The sequence below is a fragment of the Coregonus clupeaformis genome, chromosome 3 (genome assembly GCF_020615455.1).
Source record: "Coregonus clupeaformis isolate EN_2021a chromosome 3, ASM2061545v1, whole genome shotgun sequence".
Taxonomy (NCBI): Eukaryota; Metazoa; Chordata; class Actinopteri; order Salmoniformes; family Salmonidae; genus Coregonus; species Coregonus clupeaformis.
This window is the reverse complement of record NC_059194.1, coordinates 31118947-31139493: the sequence shown is the minus strand read 5'-3', so window position 1 is coordinate 31139493 and position 20547 is coordinate 31118947. Positions and strand designations below refer to the sequence as shown.

The window sequence follows — 20547 nt, the reverse complement described above, 5'->3', positions numbered from 1 at the left end:
AAATGTTGATGGGAGACTGTTACAGAGGAGTGTAAATGCTTTTTTTAGGCTGGATCATGTTGTTGTATTGTATTGTTGTTAGTTTTAATTCTGTAATGTATTTGATTGTTGCTGCCTTCTTGGCCAGGTCTCCGTTGGAAAAGAGACAGTGTCTCCATGGGCTTTTCCTGGTTAAATAAAGGTTAAGTAAATAAATAGACCAACATAGCTACTGTAGTAGGTCCAAGTTGTGTGCTGGAAAACCTTGGTGGAGCATGGGTGAAGTATGCATTGTGGTGCTCGTGATTTTCCTTTATTTTTAGGCTTCAGACCAATGCCTACTTTTCACATCAAACAGAGTTGCTGTGCTAATATTGATTTAGCCTAGGGCACTGTGTCATCAGCATCCTGGAACAATAGGGAGTGACAGGATCAGGATATGACATCATCATGGTAAGCTACCTTTGTTGGTGTCGAAGCAGATCCGCCCCCTCATGGTGTTAAACACAGACTCTGGCTGCTCAAAGATCTCCTTTTGCATGAATGCCTCAAAGTTACCTGCACAGAGAAGATAAGGACACAATAGGGACAATGGTTAGGTCACAGGCGTAGCTACTCACTGACGTCAGCAGAGGGAGATCTTATTCTAGTGTTCTTAGAGCTATAGATAGCAGCTTCAGTAAAGTATGTGTGGCCAAATGGGTATGTGTTCTCTGTGTAAAATCAGACTACGTTTCACTAGTATGACACTAGATCTTATCTTTGACGTGTGTGTGTGATTGGGAAGTTATCGATACTGACCGGCTCTAGGTTTAAGCTCCACTTAGGCACATATCTAGAATCAGCTTTCCCTCATCAAATCCTAAATATTGCACCTTAACCTTATACAGAACTGACCCTAGGTCAGTGTGTAGGGCCTGGGACACTCTAACCTACTCGTAATTAACCCTTAGGTTGCCATGGCGATGAGCCCTATGACCTCTAACCTCTGACCTTTCATGATCTCCTGCAATTCCATCTGGAGGGTCTGGATGGCCCGGACAGGATCCTCTCCTGCCAGGCGGTTCAGCCTGTGGAGGGACAGCTTCCCCCCTACAACCGCTGCTATGTCATCATCCTCCAGGTAGATCACCTTGTTGGTGTGCTCTATGATGGCACTGGGCAGGGAGAGCGAGAGGCGGAGGAAGAGAAAGGAGCATGAGACAAGCACACACACACCGTGCACGTATGCACAAACACACACCTAGGGCTTTCAGCTCACCTAGCATCAGAAGCAAAGTAGTACTCCACAGCCTTGCTGTCTCCAACAGAATTCACAGCAGTGGAGTTGTCTGACCGGTTATGGCTGTTCTTCTCCTTGACCCCCTCTTTGAACATAGCTACTGGACAGAGGGCAGGGGGTAGAGGGCAGGGGTTAGGGTTCATGGTTCAGACTGAGCACTGGGACAACCAGAGATGGATCACTGAAATCAACACTTCTGCTTTAATTGAACTCTTCACCTAAAATATTTAGTCATTTTTCATAAACTGATAAAAGCTGTTTTAACCCAATGATTGTAAACCAAAACAAGGTTGGTTTAGAGTTCATGATCGTGATTGACAAACAACAGAGGGTCTGATCCAAGGGTCCTTTGACCATCAATAAAGATGCTAATCATTTGTATACATTGCTTCACCTCAGAAGATTCTGGAATGAATAATCAGGTGAAGGTTCAAACTGCCATCCGTATTGATTTGTCACATATTATTTATGAGGTGACTGACTGCAGCTGAGGGATGTTTGCCCTTTAGCACAGTTACAGTTGAGCACTGCAGTCATGATGGGGCCAGGAGTTTTAGTCCCCAATAGCGATAAGTGACCTTAGGCTCTCTCTTTGTCTCTTTTCCTTCTTCTGCACTCCACAGGCGAAAACACATTTACAGTAGGCATCCACTATGTTGCTTTCACCTATCCTGTGTTTTAAAAGAGATGAGGGAAAGGAGCAGAGAGAAGGAAGCCACTTTATAGTATTGAGAGAAGCTCCCAATTATCTCATTTAAAGAGAAGCTCCCCATTATCTCCTCATTCCTTTCTCATTGGGCCTTGGACTTTGGACCCAACCCACTTCAGGTACACTAGTCTCCAGCAAGAAACTGCAATAATATATCTAAGCGTAGTTAAGTAAACAGATGAAGACACAGTCAACATATCTACACGATGAAGACAGTCAACATACCTACAGGGTGTTCTGTCTCCAGAGAGTTGATACACACAGAGAGAACATAACAAACCAAACCCATGTCTGTTATTAACTGATGAGTAGGTAAGGGGCAGATTTATTGTGACACACATGTCAAGATACATATTTTAAATGTATCATTTGGAGACATCTGTCCTACTCATTGTGTGTGGATTTTAGTTACTGTATGAGAATTCTGCACCCTATTCATTAGAAGAAAGGTAACTTTGAATGTTATATTGAGAATGTTATATTGCAATTGTATGTTATTAACTGAGTGTGACCATGACGTTAGCCTATGATAACCCATAGAGGTTAAACACAGTATTGGCATTTCCACAAGAAGCAAGAGTGATTTCTCAAACATATTTAAATATGAATCTTGTCATTTTTGGACTTGACTCTTTGGAGAGTAGTTTCATGAAATCATGCAACAGTTGATTCATTGGAGACATTAGTCTGATTTAAGGGAATGGGATTGTTGTTAGTCATGCAATTCTTATGAGGTGGTTCAATCAAATCAAATGTTATTGGTCACGTACACATATTTTGCAGATGTTATCAGGTGCAGTGAAATGCTTATGTTTCTAGCGCCAACAGTGCAGTAATCTGAACATCCAATCAGAGGTCAAGCCACAACACCCAAGTGTTAATTGGGTAGTTGGCACACCTACGGCTCTCTGTCCCACTGGGACCACTTAATGAACTGCACTGTCCCTCAGGACAAAGTAGTACAGAGCTACAGACAGGACAATGAAGAGACGAGACAGCCTACAGGGAGGAGGTGAGCGCTCTGGGAGTGTGGTGCCAGGAAAATAACCTCTCACTCAACGCCACCAAAACAAAGGAGATGATTGTGGACTTCAGGAAACAGCAGAGGGTGCACCCTCCTATCCACATCGACGGGACCACAGTGGAGAAGGTGGAAAGCTTCAAGTTCCTTGGCTTACACATCACTGACAAACTGAAATGGACCACAAAAACAGACAGTGTGGTGAAGAAGGCACAACAGAGCCTCTTCAACCTCAGGAGGCTAAATAAATTTGGCTTGGCACCTAAAACCCTCACAAACTTTTACAGTTGCATAATTGAGAGCATCCTGTCGGGCTGTATCACCGCCTGGTACGGCAACTGCACCGCCCGCAACCGCAAGGCTCTCCAGAGGGTGGTGTGGTCTGCAAACTACCCGCCCTCCAGGACACCTACAGCACCTATCTAAACAGCTTCTATCTCAAGGCCATCCGACTGTTAATCAGCCATCACCAGCACATTAGAGGCTGCTGCCTATAGACATAGACTAGATATCACTGGCCACTTTAAGAAATGGAACACTAGCCACTTGAATAATGTTTACATATCTTGCATTACTCATCTCATATGTATATACTGTATTCTATACTATTCTACTGTATCTTAGTCCATGCCGCTCTGACATCGCTCGTCCATATATGTATATATTTATATATTCTTAATTCATTCCTTTCTTAGATTTGTGTGTATTGGGTATATGTTGTGAAATTGTTAGATATTACTTGTTAGATATTACTGCACTGTCGGAGCTAGAAGCACAAGCATTTCGCTACACCCGCAATAACATCTGCTAAACACGCGTATGTGACCAATAAAATTTGATTTGATTTGTATTTGATTTGACAGGATTAGGGTTAGCCTTAGATTATTACATGTTATCCCACACAGGAGAACAGGCTTTCATAACCATTAGTCTGGACCAGATGGTAAGTACTGCTACTGTTAGTGTTAGGACACAGATACAGATACTGCTCACGAACACAGATAGCTCTGACAGGGGTTAGCTTGGAACAACTGCATTACGTTAGCTGACTGGTTGGTTAGTTAGCTAATGAGTTGGTTAGTTAATTAGATAATGTATGGGTGTTTCATATTGACCTGAATCGGGACTTGAACTACAGACATATAAGTAAACTTTTCATGCAAATCTCATATGCCATATTTATGCGTCAGTTACACCCTCTTATCTCAAATTAAGAGATCGGTGCATGAAGATAATGTAACCAAAGGTGTTCAGTTGTGGTTTGATTGAAATACGGTGTGTTTTAGGTTGATAACACAGTCAGGTTGCTGTGAGAACAGTAGGCAGACTGAAAGGTTTAAGAACACTGTAAAGTGATCATGTCTGATAGAGGGGAACAGAGCTCACCAGTGTTGTACTGGATTGGAATGTGCTCTGTAGGCAGCTCATCCTTGCTCCGCACACCAATGAGAAGAGGACTTCCTCTCCTGAAGGATATAGACAGAGAAAGGGGGATGGATAGAGGGATGGGGAGAAAGGGGAAAAGAGAGGGCGAGCGTGAGAAAGACAGAGGGGGTCGATGGAGAGAAATTGTTAGATTTGTTTCAGAGAACAAACACAAATGCAAGCGCGCACACACACACACACACACACACACACACACACACACACACACACACATTGAAGTCACACTGCCTCTTGCTGCCTCTCTCTTATTTTCTAGCACTTTTTTGCTCCTTTTCCTCCCTCTCCCCTACAGGTGGATGAGTTCAGTTCCTGCTCATGTTTCTAGCTTCCTCATCTCCAGTACTCTATGTGTGCTTCTCTGATTGGCTGATGCAGGTATGCAGGTGCAGATGGGTGTGACCGCGACAGGTGAGGGGAGTGGGTGTGCCAAACATAACCTGAATATAGCTCACACCTTTATTCCTACAGTGTCAAATAGGACCTATGACAGTGTGTACACAAAGCACCTGATAAAAGTACTCAAACATAACTCTTAACACTCCATCAAAAATACTGCAATCATAAATATCTAAGTCATTGTTGTGCTTGACAGCTTACACCTGGCTGGGGTAATTCCCAACCGAGAAAACAGGCACGTTTCTCAATTACACTCTTTTCTTTCCCTCTGTTTACTGTATCCTTCTCTTCTCTGACAGTCCTGTACATTGGGCTGGGAGCAGGGAGCTGTAGCTGGGGAAGAGTGACTTCAGGCAGGAAGGCACACTGCTGTGCTGGTTGTTTTAACCCTTTACACTTAATTGGCCTATATAGATAGGGCTAAATTGAAATATTTCTTACAGAAGAAATGTGAACTGCATAACAATGGTAGCAATTAAAAGGGAACCCTCCTCCTCTTTACCATAGGTCAACCACCCTCATCTCACCACTCCCTCTCTCCCTCCAACGAGGAAACAGAGAGAAATAAATAAAGTGATTGGAGGTGATTGAGTATGATTGGTTCTGGCCAGGGTTTTTTCCTAAGCAGCAAGAGGAAACAGAGCATAGTCTTCCTTCAATGAGTCACAAAGAGTAGAGGAGAGCCAGGCAGGAGGCCAGCAGCCAGAGGCCAGCCCTAGAGAGCCCCAGCAAGGAGTGACTGAACCTGGATCACACCCCTCTCTTTCTCCCCCTCTGCCTGGGTCTCACACACACTGCAGCAATGCTTCTCTGTACCACACACACTTACATACATAAGCATGCACGATGCACACAAACTAACAAACACAAGCTTGAATACACACATGCAGGCATGCAAGAGTACACACACAGAGACCCACCCCACACTTCCACCCCTTTACCATCAGCCATGACTGTTGCAACTTCCAGTCATCATAGCTGATGCATTAATTAGAGGGAATAGAAGCTTGGCAGAGACACACAGTCTGAAGATCAATATAGGGCTATATAGAGTCAGGCTGTTATTGTTTTATTGTGGCAATAGCTGAGACGATGAGTCAATGCCAATGGGTGTTGATCCTTTCAAATCAAATCAAATGTTATTGGTCGCGTACGCACATTTTGCAGATGTTTTCGCGGGTGTAGCAAAATGCTTATGTTCCCAACAGTGCAGTAATACCTAACAATACAAAACGATATATGCAAATCCAATAAATAAAAATAAATGAATTAAGAAAGATAGAAATATTAGAACGAGCAATATAAATATATACTGTATGTATAATATGGTGTGTATAGACATTATGGACAGTATAGGAATAGAACATGTGTTTACAGCAGTAGTTATATAGGATGAGCCTTGACTAAAATACAGTATATACATATGCAGTGGGTAAAACACTATGTAAACATTATTAAAGTGACCAGTGTTCAATGACTAGGGCAGCAGTCTCTATGGTACAGGGTAGAGTGCCGGTTGGTAGCCGACTAGTAACAGTAACTGAAGTTCAGGGCAGGGTACTGGGCGGAGGCCGGCTAGTGGTGACTATTTAGCAGTCTGATGTCCTGGAATGATTATGTTGTTTTAGTTGGAATGATTATGTTGTTTTAGTAATGTTTCATACTTTAGTGTGTGAAGGCCAGACAGACTTATGTGTGGTCATGGCATAGGCCAGACAGACAGAGATGTGTGTGGTCATGGCATAGGCCAGACGGACAGAGATGTGTGTGGTCATGGCATAGGCCAGACGGACAGAGATGTGTGTGGTCATGGCATAGGCCAGACGGACAGAGATGTGTGTGTGAGTGGACATGGATACTGACCTGGTGGCTACCGCCTCTCCGGGGAAATAACGGCTTTTAAACATCAGAGCGAAGGCCCCCTCCTAAGACAGGGTGACGAAGAGGAGAGAATACAAACATGTCTGTTAAGGTCCATGATGATGACGACGAACATGACAAGGAAGAGGAGGAGGATGAAGATGAGAAGGAATTGTACAAAGAAGAAATACAACGAAGGAAAATGTAGAGGACAGTTTCAGTCGAACAGACCGACAGTGACCTTACAAAACAACATTCAAATTCCCTGTTTCTTTTTGGAGACAGTCTTTCCATCTGTGTTCCCCCTCGTGGAGGGTAGTAGTGGGGATGTGTAGGAGGGATGGGGGGGGGATGTTCAGGGAAGTTAGGGGGAATAAGACCCCTATTGTATAAAATCAGCTCTGTTTCCAACATACTGCCAGCACTCTCGCCAAGAGTGGGAGAGAGATGGAGGAGAGAGGAGGGGAAGGAGCAATGGTCTTTAGGCTGTAAGGGTTCTGCTCTGGTCTGGTTCCTATTAGCCCAAACCCAGTGAAGCTGTACACTTCATCCTCTGTGTTCTTCTCAGAGCTTTTACAGTGAGCCAGGGAGACGGGAGATGGGGCTGAGATAGGACTGGCTCCAATAAGACCAAACTCAACAACAAGAGTGTGTGAAGAACTGAGCGAGACTAGTTAGCAATCTAGTTCTAGTTGGTGCAAAAGTGATTTGAAAAAGTGTCTCGCTCCTGGTCACCAGATATACAGATCATGATGTCACTAAAGATGTTGCTGGGTTGGTTGCCATGGTGACTGTTTTGGTGATGGTGTAACACTATTAATGGGAAGGAAAGTGAGGTAACGTCATACTGGGCTGAACGGAGAGAGATGGGAGGGCGGTCAGATTTTAGGCCAGACTGGACTCAATGACCCACTCTATGACACAGAGCCACAGGACAGGGCTATGGTATGATGAAGGGGAACTGGGGGAGATTGTTGCTCTGTTGTTGAAAACACTCCCTTACAATGCTGTTTCAGAGATGGCATTCATCATAGGGCCAGATGTGAATCTGAGGGGATGCTTTGTCATTTTGTTAAGCAATTCATTTTTGTTTAGTAGTAATAGTAGCAGCAGCAGCAGCAGCCGCAGTAGTAGTCGTTGTCGGCGTACTAGTAGTCTTTGAAGAGTACTTTAAATAACTCTCACGGCGCCTCCGACACCCCCCCCAAACAGAAAATAAAAAACATAAACATTTATTTTCCCACTAGCATTGACTTTGCTGTTAAATACTTTGTTGAGGGAAATCTACTTGATACGATTGTGATGTGTTGTCTCACCTAGCTATCTTAAGATGAATGCACTAATTGTAGTCACTCTGGATAAGAGCGTCTGCTAAATGACTAAAATCTAAAAATGTAGTTGTAGTAGTAGCAGCAGTAGTAGTAGTACCGTAGTAGTACTATAGTAACAATATAGTAGTACAGTAGGTGTTGGCAAAGTGGGTGGGGTTATATCCTGCCTGGTTGGCCCTGTCCAGGGGTACCGTTGGACAGGGCTGCAGTGACCCCCGACCCCCCCGTCTCAGCCTCCAGTATCTATGCTGCAATAGTCTATGTGCCGGGGGGCTAGGGTCAGTCTATCCTATCTGGTGTATTTCTCCTGTCTTATCTTGTGTCCTGTGTGAACATAAGTATGCTCCCTCTAATTCTCCCATCTCCCTCTCCCTCTCTCTCTCTCTCTCCACTCCTGGAGAACCTGAGCCCTAGGACAATCTGGCCTGATGACTCCTGGCTGTCCCCGTCCCCAGTCCACCTGGTCATGCTGCTGATCCAGTTTATGCTGTTCTGTCCACCTGAAGTGCTACCTTGTCCTGGACCTGCTGTTTTCATATTCTCTCTCTCTCTCTCTCTCTCTCTCTCTCTCTCTCTCTCTCTCTCTCTCCCGCACCTTCTGTTTTCAACCCTCTCTCTCTCTCCCTCCCTCCCTCCCTCCCTCCCTCCCTCCCTCCCTCCCTCCCTCTCTCCCTCTCTCCCGCACCTGCTGGCTCGACCTCTGAATGCTCGGCAATGAAAAGCCAACTGACATTTACTCCTGAGGTTCTGACCTGTTGCACCCTCTATAACCATTGTGATTATTATTTGACCCTGCTGGTCAAAGAACGATCTGGCCTTAATGGCCAGGTACTCTAATATTCTCCACCCAGCACAGCCAGAAGATGACTGGCCACCCCTCAGAGCCTGGTTTCTTCTTAGGTTCCTGCCTTTCTAGGGAGGTTTTCCTAACCACCGTGCTTCTACATCTGCATTGCTTGCTGTTTGGGGTTTTAGGCTGGGTTTCTGTATAAGCACTTTGTGACATCTGCTGATGTAAAAAGGGCTTTATAAATAAATTGTATTGATTGAGTGTCCCAGTACTCACCAGCTGTTGAATGACTCTCTCCACCAGCGTAGAGAAGGACAGGTCTTCTCTCTCTCGGTTGTCGTAAACGTATTTGATCAGTTTAGGGATGACCTCTGTGTCGGTCTCTGACTCAAACTCATAGCCCTTGGAGTTCTGAAAGAGGGTGGGGATCAGAATGAATTTTACAAGCTTACTGAAGCAGCACTCCCTGATATGCCTCTAACTTTTATTGTGTAATTGCTGGGCTTTTCATGCAAGGCTTCCTTGGTCTCAATTGGACTCCCTGCCTAAATAAAGGTTAAATACATGTGCATTAGCTAGCATAATAACTCTGCTAGCATAACACCAATAGTCAGAGGAGTTGGCTACAGCACAAACAGATCTAAGATGAGGTAAGTACAGTCATCTATTTATACCCATTATAGTTAAGGAGGAGAAGGCACCCAGCTAGCACATTTGGTTCCTTGGAAGTTGTGGGAACTAATGTTTTTGGTTTCACATTGGTTGTGGGATCGAAGCCAAAAGTTTCCTGACCAGTAAAACATAACGTTTTTTAAATGTTCTAAGAACAGAAGTGAAAATGTTGGTTCTGAGAACGTTTTACTCTGGTTCCTTTCAAAGCTTTCATGGGAGGTTTTATTAACGCTTTGAGAACGGAAAATATAGGTTTTTTGGACGTTTTTGAAAAACTTCCTTAAAACTTTCACAAAATGTTTCAATAAGGCTTTTACTAACACTGCTAGCTTATTTTGGGTTAACTTTTTTTAACTCCAAGCACAGATAGGACACATTAATTTCCTTAGGCATTAGTCGTATTGTGACACGGCATCAGTGAGAATCAAACCTATGATCTTCTGTTCTCTATCCAAGTCCACTGCGTCACCATGATGGAGATAGCATCCCATGTTCTTTTAACCATACAAAGCTGTTTATTTTAGTCTATTTAAACAGACCTATTTTCAAAGGAAACAAGAACTCATTAAGATCAGGTGTGGCCAATTAGTGGGTGCGGCCGACACACCTGAACACACTTAAAATGATAGAGGATAGAGAGATTTTGGTTGATGCTGAGAACCAAATGTATATGTTTTTAAATAACATTCTTAGAATGTTTTCTGAACGTTACTACATTTTTCTTGTGTTTTTAATGGAAAGTTTTCTTAACGTTCTGAGAACGGAATTTAGAGTTAATTGATGTTAATGTGTACAATTTCCTTCTTTTTTGTACATTCCCAGAATATTGCCAAAAGAGAACCATACATTATCTGAACGTTCTGAGAACATTGCTTAAGTCATACAATTCTTTATAACTTTCCCAGAATGTAGTAAAAATATTACATTAAATAGAACCACATGGGAACTTGTGTGGAATGTTCTGTGAAAGTACTGAAATTCCCACAGAAGAACGTTATTTCTTAACATTCTCTGAAATATTTGAGAACATTCCTAATGTCAAACCAGTTGGAGAACGTTCCTAGAACATTACCAAAATGTAAATGAAATGTAACCATGTTTAAGTAATGAAATACCAAGAAAATGGAATGTTCCAAAGCCAAGCAACTATCATGCACCATTCCCAGAAAGTTGTGGGAAGGTTGTATGCAAAATAACCATAGGATAACCATGCTCTCACCAAGCTCTAAGAAACATATGGTTCTCAGAACGTTATGTGCTAACTGGGCAGAACCAGCTAAACTGGACTGACAAAACCAGACAGACAAAAGGCAAGCTGACTCAGAAGAAAAAAGGTGCGCTGTATGATTTCCACAAGTTGGCCTAAGCAAACATTGCACATTGCCACTTTGTCAATGCCATTTCAAATCACTTGCACTCCTTCTACCCCCCCCCCAAAAAAATAAATAAAATAAAAATAATAATAAATAAATTGTAAAGTGGTTATCCCACTATAGGGTGAATGCACCAATTTGTAAGTCGCTCTGGATAACAGCGTCTGCTAAATTACGTAAATGTAAATGTAAATGATGTGTAGAATAGTGCAACAGTCATCGGTCAAAAAGCCCAAAACAAAGGACCCAGGCCTAAGATCGTCAAAGGCAATGGATGACAGAAGACTTGAAATCCTATAACACTTCTGATCATATCTCGGATCTTTACCAAGGGTGTGACCCAAAACAGGCTGATCTTTACGGTGGAGTAATTTATACTGAAATAGAGTACAACTATAGAAATACAGAAAGGGGAGTGGAGGGATAGAGTAGGACTTGTCTTACCAGGTACTTCTTTAACTCTTTGTAGTTGGTGATGATGCCGTTGTGGATGACAACAAACTCTGAGGGAAAATAGAGACAGCGAGAAATCAGTCAGGAAATAGAGACAGCGAGAAATCAGTCAGGAAATCCTCTTAACATACACTACATGGCCAAAGCATGTGGACACCCCTTCAAATGAGTGGATTCGGCTATTTCATCAACACCCATTGCTGGCAGGTGTATAAAATCGAGCACACAGCCATGCAATCTCCATAGACAAACATTGGCAGTAGAATGGCCTTACTGAAGAGCTCAGTGACTTTCAACGTGGCACCGTCATAAGATGCCACCTTTCCAACAAGTCAATTAGTCAAATTCCTGCCCTGCTAGAGCTTCCCCGGTCAACTGTAAGTGCTGTTATTGTGAAGTGGAAATGTATAGGAGCAACAACGGCTCAGCCGCGATGTGGTAGGGACACAAGCTCACAGAACGGGACCGCTGAGTGCTGAAGCACGTAGCATGTAAAAATGGTCTGTCCTCGGTTGCAACACTCACTACCGAGTTCCAAACTGCCTCTGGAAGCAATGTCAGCACAATAACTGTTAGTCGGGAGCATCATGAAATGGGTTTCCATGGCCGAGCAGCTGCACACAAGCCTTTGGGATGAATTGGAACGCCGACTGTGAGCCAGACCTAATCGCCCAACATCAGTGCCTGGCCTCACTAATGCTCTTGTGGCTGAATGGAAGCAAGTCCCCGCACCAATGTTCCAACATCTAGTGGAAAGCCTTCCCAGAAGAGTGGAGGCTGTTATGGCAGCAAAGGGAGGACCAACTCCATATTAATGCCCATGATTTTGGAATGTGATGTTCGACAAGCAGGTGTCCACACACTTTTGGTCATGTAGTGTATCTTAACAGCAATTCCTGTCATTCCTGCCTGACTGCATAGGTAAGGGGTGTACCCTGAGTCCTGACGCACTCACACACACCTTGGCATGCGGTCAGAACTTGGAATATATACAGGTGAAATTGACTCTAAACATAGTTATCTTTAACACAAAGAACACATATGAAAATGTGTGCCTGAGGAAGGACATAGCTATGTTTAAGGTCAACTGAACAAGACCCTGTCTGTCTGTCTGTTTAGCTGTCTGGCCGGCCTCTGTGAAAGGCTGATTCTCTCTGTCTATCATTTGCATGTATGTAAATACTCCTTTCACTGAAGCCTCCCACACTGAAGCCTCCCACACCCAAGCCTCCCACACCCTTTAAGAGAGAGCTGAGGGGAGACCTGGGCTGGTCACAGTATGCTAGGTGTGTTTTACATTTTGAGATATCTAGCCAATCAGTAACCAGAACAAAAGCCAGCTCACCTGACTCCTGATACCTCCATTAACCAGAGAACTATGTCAAAGCCATGGCAGAGCAGTGGGTTGGTGTGTATGTCTGCACTGTATGTTGTGTGCAGGTATGAACGGTGTGTGTGTGTACACAGGTGATTGTGTGTTACCATTGTTCTTGTCGGAGCGGTGGGGATGGCTGTTGAGGGCGCTGGGTTCTCCGTGTGTGGCCCAGCGTGTGTGAGCCATGCCAAAGTGTGTGTCCAACTCCGCCTCCAGATCCATGCAGTCTTTCTCTGATCACAAAAACACATCAAGCACTGATCAACAATAAGAACAAAGGTATTCTATCAATGATTGAACAGTGACATGATCAGATTTAAGATCAGTCAATAATGGGTACAGTGATAGGGTAAAGCTGACAGAGGACTGCCTACGAGTCTGGTAATTCAGCCGAGCTCAATGTCTTACCATAACCCTTCCACCCATACCGTAACCCTACACTGTACCCTCTTTCATTAAAGAGGTATTTTGTTAGGACAGAGAAGAAGAGAAATAGAAGAGGAGAAATAGAAGAGGGAGAGAAGTGCACTAGAAGTGTCCTGAGGCCGAAAAAGAAAGGAGTTATCAAGAAGAAAGAGGTACAGGCCATGGGATTCTTCAGAAACACATATCTGCCGCTGGAGGAGAGGAATGTGATGGGGGAAATGAGAGAAAGGATGTATCCATGAGACCTACTGTAGAGCTCTTCATTCAGGGCCTTGACTTTGCCTTTCTTCTTAATGAGAACGATGTTGTTGTTGATGTCATCTGTCATTGTGTTTTTGTCACCATCCACAGCGATGCCTGAGACCAGAGAGAAAAACTACTGAGGCAAATGTATACCAATACAAATCCTAAACCAATCATCATCAATGAAGGCTAAACTTGCTAGCTAGTAGGCTGCAAGGCCAGTCAATGAATCAGTTCAACTTCAACTGAGGCAGTATTCATGTCCAATTTGAAAGCTTGTTTGAAAGACTCCAAATCCATCCTAATCCATATGAAACGCTCAAATAAAGAGATTGAATAAGATCTTAAGAACATCAAATTCATAACATATTGTACAAATTGGATTTGTAACAATATCATACGAATTGCTAAATATATATATTTATTTTTTGCAGGACGTCACATATTATATGAAATGGATGACGTAGTACACCATTTTCGGGGACCTGTTTTTGGCTCGTGAGCACTACTTTCAAAACTACTGGCTGAAATTATACAAAACCTTTATAACGCATCTTTAATGCCTTTAAAACACTTAAATGTGAGATCATTCAGGGAAGAGTTAAATTGTAATTTCAGAGGAAAGAGACGATTACTGTGGAATCCCTGTGAATATCAACCAGCTCACGTAAGTCACAAGGGTGTGTGTGTATGTGTGTGTGTACGGCGCCTTCAGAAAGTATTCACACCCTTGACTTTTTCCACATTTTGTTGTGTTACAAAGTGGGATTAAAATCTATTACATTTTTTGTCAACAATCTACACAAAATACTATATTTTCAAATATTCGTTTTTATATTTGTTTAAATTAATGGAAAATAAAACACTAATGTATCTTGATTAGATAAGTGTTCAACCCCCTGAGTCAATACATGTTAGAATCACCTTTAGGAGCAATTACAGCAGTGAGTCTTTCTCGGTAAGTCTCTAAGAGCTTTGCACACCTGGATTGTAAAATATTTGCCCATTCTTTAAAAACTTTGTCAAGCTCTGTCAAGTTGGTCGTTGATCATTGCTAGACAGCCATTTTCAAGTTCTGCCATAGATTTTCCAAGCCGATTTTAGTCGACACTGTAACTAGGCCTCTCAGGAACATTCAATGTCGTCTTGGTAAGTAACTCCAGTGTATATTTGGCCTTGTGTTTTAGGTTATTGTCCTGCTGAAATTTGTCTCCCAGTTTCGGAAAGCAGACAGAACCAGGTTTTCCTCTAGGATTTTGCCTGTGCTTAGCTCTATTCCGTTAATTTTTATCCTAAAAACTCCCTAGTCCTTGCAGATGACAAACATACCCATAACATGATGCAGCCACCACCATTCTTGAAAATATGAAGACTGGTACTCAGTGATGGGTTGTGTTGGATTTTCCCCAAACATGACGCTTTGTTTTCAGGACAAAAAGTTCCTTTCTTTGCCAAATATTTTCCAATATTACTTTAGTGCCTTATTGCAAACAGGATGCATGTTTTGGAATATTTGTATTATGTACAGGCTTCCTTCTTTTCACTCTGTAATTTATGTGAGTATTGTGGCGTACCTACAATGTTGTTGATCCATCCTCAGTTATCTCCTATCACAGTCATTAAACTCTGTAACTGTTTTAAAATCACCATTGGCCTCATGCTGAAATCCCTGAGCGGTTTCCTTCCTCTCCGGCAACTGATTCAGGAAGGGCACCTGTACCTTTGTAGTGACTGGGTGTATATATATTTTTTACCGTTCTACCAATAGGTACCCTTCTTTGCGAACCATAGGAAAACCTCCCTGGTCTTTGTGGTTGAATCTGTGTTTGAAATTCAATGCTCGACTCAGGGACCTTACAGATAATTGTTTGTGTGGGGTACAGAGATGCGGTAGTCATTTAAAAATCATATTAAACACTATTATTGCACACAGAGTGAGTCCATGCAACTTATTATGTGACTTGTTAAGCAAATGTTTACTCCTGAACTTATTTAAGCTTGCCATAACAATGTCTTGACTCAAGACATTTCAGCTTTTCATGTTTTATTAATTTGAAAACATTTCGAAAAACATAAGTTCACTTTGACATTATGGGTTATTGTGTGTAGATCAGTGACACAAAATCTAAATTTAATCCATTTTAAATTCAGGCTGTAACACAACAAAATGTGGAAGTCAAGGGGTGTGAACACTTTCTGAAGGCACTGTATGTGTGTGTGTGTGTGTGTGTGTGTGTGTGTGTGTGTGTGTGTGTGTGTGCGTGTGTAGAATATACCATTGGAGAAATGCCAAAGCAATAGTAAATATCAGTGAGGCAGATATCATTTGTGTATGGTGAGGCTCAGAACAGGAATAGGGCAACAGATTCTATCCTCACATGTTCAGGACTCTCTACCACTGCCTTCTTTGCTTTCTGGGTTCACCTCATCTCATTTATCTGAACACTGCTGACCGATGCCCTGTCCCAAAATCAACCCCTAGCCGTAGCCAAGATCCTACTACCCAAAGGATCAGATAGGTGGTAATAAGGTATTAGAGCTACCTTTTGCCCACTGGTACGCCAGCTAAATGGGGTGTCCACACCCAGTTTCACATGGAGCATGTGATCACATGTGTATACCTGCTTCAACAGTACCTGCATGTCAACATAGCAGGACAATGCACTCATCGGGATGATAACTGACAGTATCCGGCAGCACTCAGCTTCCTTAAGCCAGGTCAGCTGTAAGTGATTAGATATCATACCTTCAGTATTACCACACAGAGTCTCTGTATCAATATTCTCACTGTTTAACCGCCCCGAAGCACATCGTGAAGGAATAACTAGTCACTGGGGTTTTACAGTGTACTGACAGTGCTATAAGCCGTACACTGCCTGTGCAGTTCCACAGTAAGACTGGATAAAACATAGTGAGATGCAGGTGCGGTGCTCTGTGGGCTTTAGTGTGAGGGATCTGTTGTGTGTGTGTTCAGGGTGATAACCAGGGCCATACCTGCTGAATCGTAGCCTCTGTACTCCAGCCTCTGCAGTCCCTTCACCAGTGTCTCAAATATCTCCTTTCTGGTGCGAGGCACACAGTAATTCAGGTAGGCAAAGATCCCTGCAATGAGGTAGAGAGAGAGAGAGAGAGAGAGAGAGAGAGAGAGAGAGAGAGAGAGAGAGAGAGAGAGAGAGAGAGAGAGAGAGAGAGAGAGAGAGAGAGAGAGAGAGAGAGAGAGAGAGAGAGAGAGAGAGAGAGAGAGAGAGAGAGAGAGAGAGAGAGAGAGAGAGAGAGAGAGAGAGAGAGAGAGAGAGAGAGAGAGACTCTTATCTACTTATTTCACCCTCTCTTTCAGTCTATCTTCACATTCAACTCGAGCTGTTTTATGAGTTCTTTCACTGAAAGACTTGAGCAGTGTGTAGGTGTAATGTAGACTATCCATTCAGTACTAGACTATGGTCTAGAAAACCGTTGAGGAGGCAAGTACTGTACTGCAAAGTCAGTAGCCCAACAGTTGTTTGTTGTTGTTCATAATTCTCTATTCCTGTGTTTAGGAATATGATCCTCTATAATGTGCTGTGAACATGGAGACAGTGTCCTACGCTGATAGGTTACTGACATGGCCAACTGGGACAGCTTAGACATTAATCATAATATATAATTAACTGTGTATATCAATGAACTAATCCGTGTCCAACTGGAGAAATTATGGAATCATATAGTCAAAGCTTTGGCAATAAAAAAGCCACTCATGGGAAACTCATAGTGGTGCAAATTAATCATCAGCGTTTACAATGCATGAGTGCAATGCTGGAATTAGATTTAGAGTGATCAACACAATCTTTAGCATATTGAAGTTTTTGTGACACTCAAGGTGCGGATTGATGGTCAATAGACTTGTAATGAATTATTCTCATATCTGTTGATAGTGATTGATGCCAGACTGGAGGTACAAGGACCGATGACACACTGATTATTCACTGTTGTATGGTATTGAGGAAATTCTGTGGACACTGACTCTGTAGCTGACAAAGTCACTGCCTTTTTGTTTTGATTTCGTATGAGCCTCTCCAGCTGGTGTTTACAGAACATTTGGGGCTGTCTGACTGGGATATAATGCGCAACATGACCGAGTTTTTAATTAAATATCCATTACAGTGTAGCCTACTAAGGTTTCTGATAAAAAGCTAATGACACATTATGCTCTGGAGAGCGGCTCAAATGTTTGTGACGTGTGCAATTAATGGTCCCAGTATGTGCAACACATGTGGCCATTGAGAGGAGCACATTGCGCGCAGTGTCCGCCTCGACCAGGTAGGCTAACTTTAGGCCGGGGCCGGAGGAGATGCGGTGAAGAAACTAACAGACCTAGATTTACTGTCGGAGATGCCAGGAAGAAACTGGCCGACTTACATTTACAGTTGGCTGTAAAGCTTTGCTTGGATTGCTTCAGCTCGATGCAAATATTTACTATTAAAACCCTAAAACTAAAAGCATTTAAATAGCATACAATCATATATTTTTTGATAATGCATAATCACATTTAAGCAACAGAAATGTGAATGGGCCTAGAGTCCAACGACTCGGATGAGAGTACATATTTAAGCATAGCCTAAATTTCGTTAAATTGGATATTTGAGGATGAAGCTCCTGGGCTGATCGTATCATATTGATGTCTGATGGTATCATATTGATGTAGCCTATCATCATAACCTGATCATAAAACAATTTTTCCCGACCTGTCATAGCCTAAAATTACTGCCAGACCTGTCATTAATACTCCAAGGAGCTACATTGACACGTAGCAGCTCAGAGCATGCCATGAGACTGGCATGTTAATTGTCTACAGCGGATGGATCGGAGTGCAACCAAGATATGGACCGCTGCAGAACACTGATAACCTATTTGGTTATTACTAGAAATAATACAAGTTATATTTATATATAATCTAGGTTTATATTTATGTATATGTAATTGGCCTACGCTGACATGTAAATTGCCTACAAGGATGGCACCTCATTGACACAGTGTCAGTGACATACACACAAAAACTGTTTGCCTTGGTATGGCTCCCAACGGACTGGTTTTAAATGACAAAACAACATAGCAAATACTATTGTACGATTCCAATAGGCCCTACATGACGAGCCTACTTTAGGCTACTGCTTGTCATGCCTAATGCATAATTTGTCTCCTGGTTATCTAGATTAGATGTAGGCTTTCCGTTCTTACCACACATGGTTCTGATTGTCTTGTCCTAACTGGATAGTGTTCAGGGCGACGGTCGGTCGTTTTCGCTGGTACTATGCTATGTAGCCTAGTTCAGTGTAAAATCCAAATGAAACTGTGTAAAACCTCTCACTCCAAATACTTACGGCCCCACCCCCGTCTCCAAGGCAACTAAAGAAACCACCCCTTCACTGTCTTTAACCTACACCAACTTTATAGCCTCTTGTTGGTGTAAAACTACTTCCTTGAACTCAAGTTTCACTGTAAACCTGTCCTTACATATTCCAGATACTTCCATCACCATAATTAGGACATCATGTGCATTGTATGGAACTAATAATAAGAATCAAAAAGAGCCAAAGGCATGTTTCCTGGAAGCATATTTTCCATCATCAGTGATGGTTATGAAAAATCAGGAAATGTAACTTGTGATGAACTGTGAAATGAATTTTATATGGAAAGTCTTTAAACATCCTTATCACCCTCATCCTTCTCATCATTATCATCATCATCATCATCATCATCATCATCATCATCATCATTATACAATGTCCTTGCATATAGGCTTGTCTAGCTCACCTGCCTGTTTTGCTTGGCCACCCTAGCAGTCTGGAGGACCACCTGTGAGTCAAACCTGGGTTGTCAATACACATCAAGGCCATGTTAGTCCACGGACCTAAAGGCTCGGGTCTTCAGGTCTCAGATCAGATCACTCACCATGCAAGCACAGTTTACTGAACCACCTCAGCTCCACTTGTACACAGAGCTACAGATAGCCAGAGCAACTAGCCCATGCATGCCATTCTGCCTAGCCAATGGAGTCTATATGTAACATGCAAGATATGAACCCGGGTCTCCCACGGGAAAAAACAACATATTAGACCATTAGAGGACATTTTATGTTGGGTTGAGGGCAGACACTGATCTTGAAGTTTGCAGACTAGGCTACCTCATCACGTGAACATTAGCGACTTGTGTCTGTAGTCCAGTCCAGTCTCTGTCAATGGGGCACTGATATCGTCCAATTACTGTAAATTACTGTCAATGTGGCACTGATGTCATCCAATTCCTGTAAGTTTACAATCTTGACATGGCCAGCATATAATGTTGTAGAGTTTGTCTAGGCAGGACCCACCTTAATTCTATGATAGTGGATAACCAAACGGTTGATGCTCACAAAACCATAGATGGTCACCAAATGGTCGATTGTGATCGACTGGTCGATCTCCAAGGTCGTGTCTATACTTGACACCTACCTACGACTTCTGCTATCAGAATATGAAGATAGCATTGAAAAGACGGGTCTAACGCACAAAAGTCGCTTTGTGGTCTGATTGTGTTCAGATCTGGCTGACCACTTCAGGCTGTGGTCAGGGATGCATTGTGAATTGAATTGTTGCATCTAAAAAAAAATAAAAAAAATTGAATTGTTGCATCTCATTGTGTTGTTGTCCTCCGGTGGCTAGCTAGCTAGCTAAAATCAGCCCTGTCCTAAATTAGCCATGGATGGAGATAGGGATTTGGACTTGTAGATTTACTTAATTCTCAGTACTGGCCAATGATTATAACAGCGATTCGGATCCAACCATAAATTCATACATTGCACCCCTGGCCTGAGAGGATGGACGTTCATCATGTAGCTAGATGCAGTAGGCTAATGTTAACTAGCTGGCCTGGCGCATCGTTGCCCTTGAAAGGTAGTTAGGCTAGCGAGCAAGCATTTTAGCCAGGTAGCATAGGACAACAAAAACTAAAAGATATGTATGACAGTCATATACTGTTTCATCAACATGAAAGAGGAGGATGGCATTGGTGTTTCTCTACAAGTAGGGTGAGTCAACATGTTTTTTTCTACTTGCACGCGCACACACACGCACACACACACACACACACACACACACACACACACACACACACACACACACACACAGAAATCAGTACCATGGACAGCCACATCATATTTAGTTTACGTTGATTGGA

General features: G+C 42.7%; 1 protein-coding gene across 2 annotated transcripts in view; it reads right to left on the bottom strand.

Annotated features, from left to right (window-relative positions):
* Window positions 1-18671, bottom strand: part of LOC121546886 (glutamine--fructose-6-phosphate aminotransferase [isomerizing] 2-like) — a 28669-nt gene extending 9998 nt beyond the window's left edge. The window contains exons 1-11 of one of the 2 annotated variants that reach the window (XM_045209410.1): window positions 18571-18671; window positions 16351-16458; window positions 13363-13470; window positions 12795-12920; window positions 11304-11362; window positions 9091-9225; window positions 6697-6758; window positions 4378-4457; window positions 1241-1361; window positions 973-1136; window positions 442-537 (exon numbers count right to left, since the gene is read on the bottom strand). In XM_045209410.1, the coding sequence (XP_045065345.1) occupies window positions 442-537; window positions 973-1136; window positions 1241-1361; window positions 4378-4457; window positions 6697-6758; window positions 9091-9225; window positions 11304-11362; window positions 12795-12920; window positions 13363-13470; window positions 16351-16458; window positions 18571-18577 (1066 nt within the window). In that variant the 5' untranslated portion in view covers window positions 18578-18671. The remainder of the gene's footprint in view (window positions 1-441; window positions 538-972; window positions 1137-1240; window positions 1362-4377; window positions 4458-6696; window positions 6759-9090; window positions 9226-11303; window positions 11363-12794; window positions 12921-13362; window positions 13471-16350; window positions 16459-18570) is intronic. The other variant, XM_045209412.1, reaches the window with a different exon arrangement.
* Between the last annotated feature and the right edge of the window lie 1876 nt (window positions 18672-20547).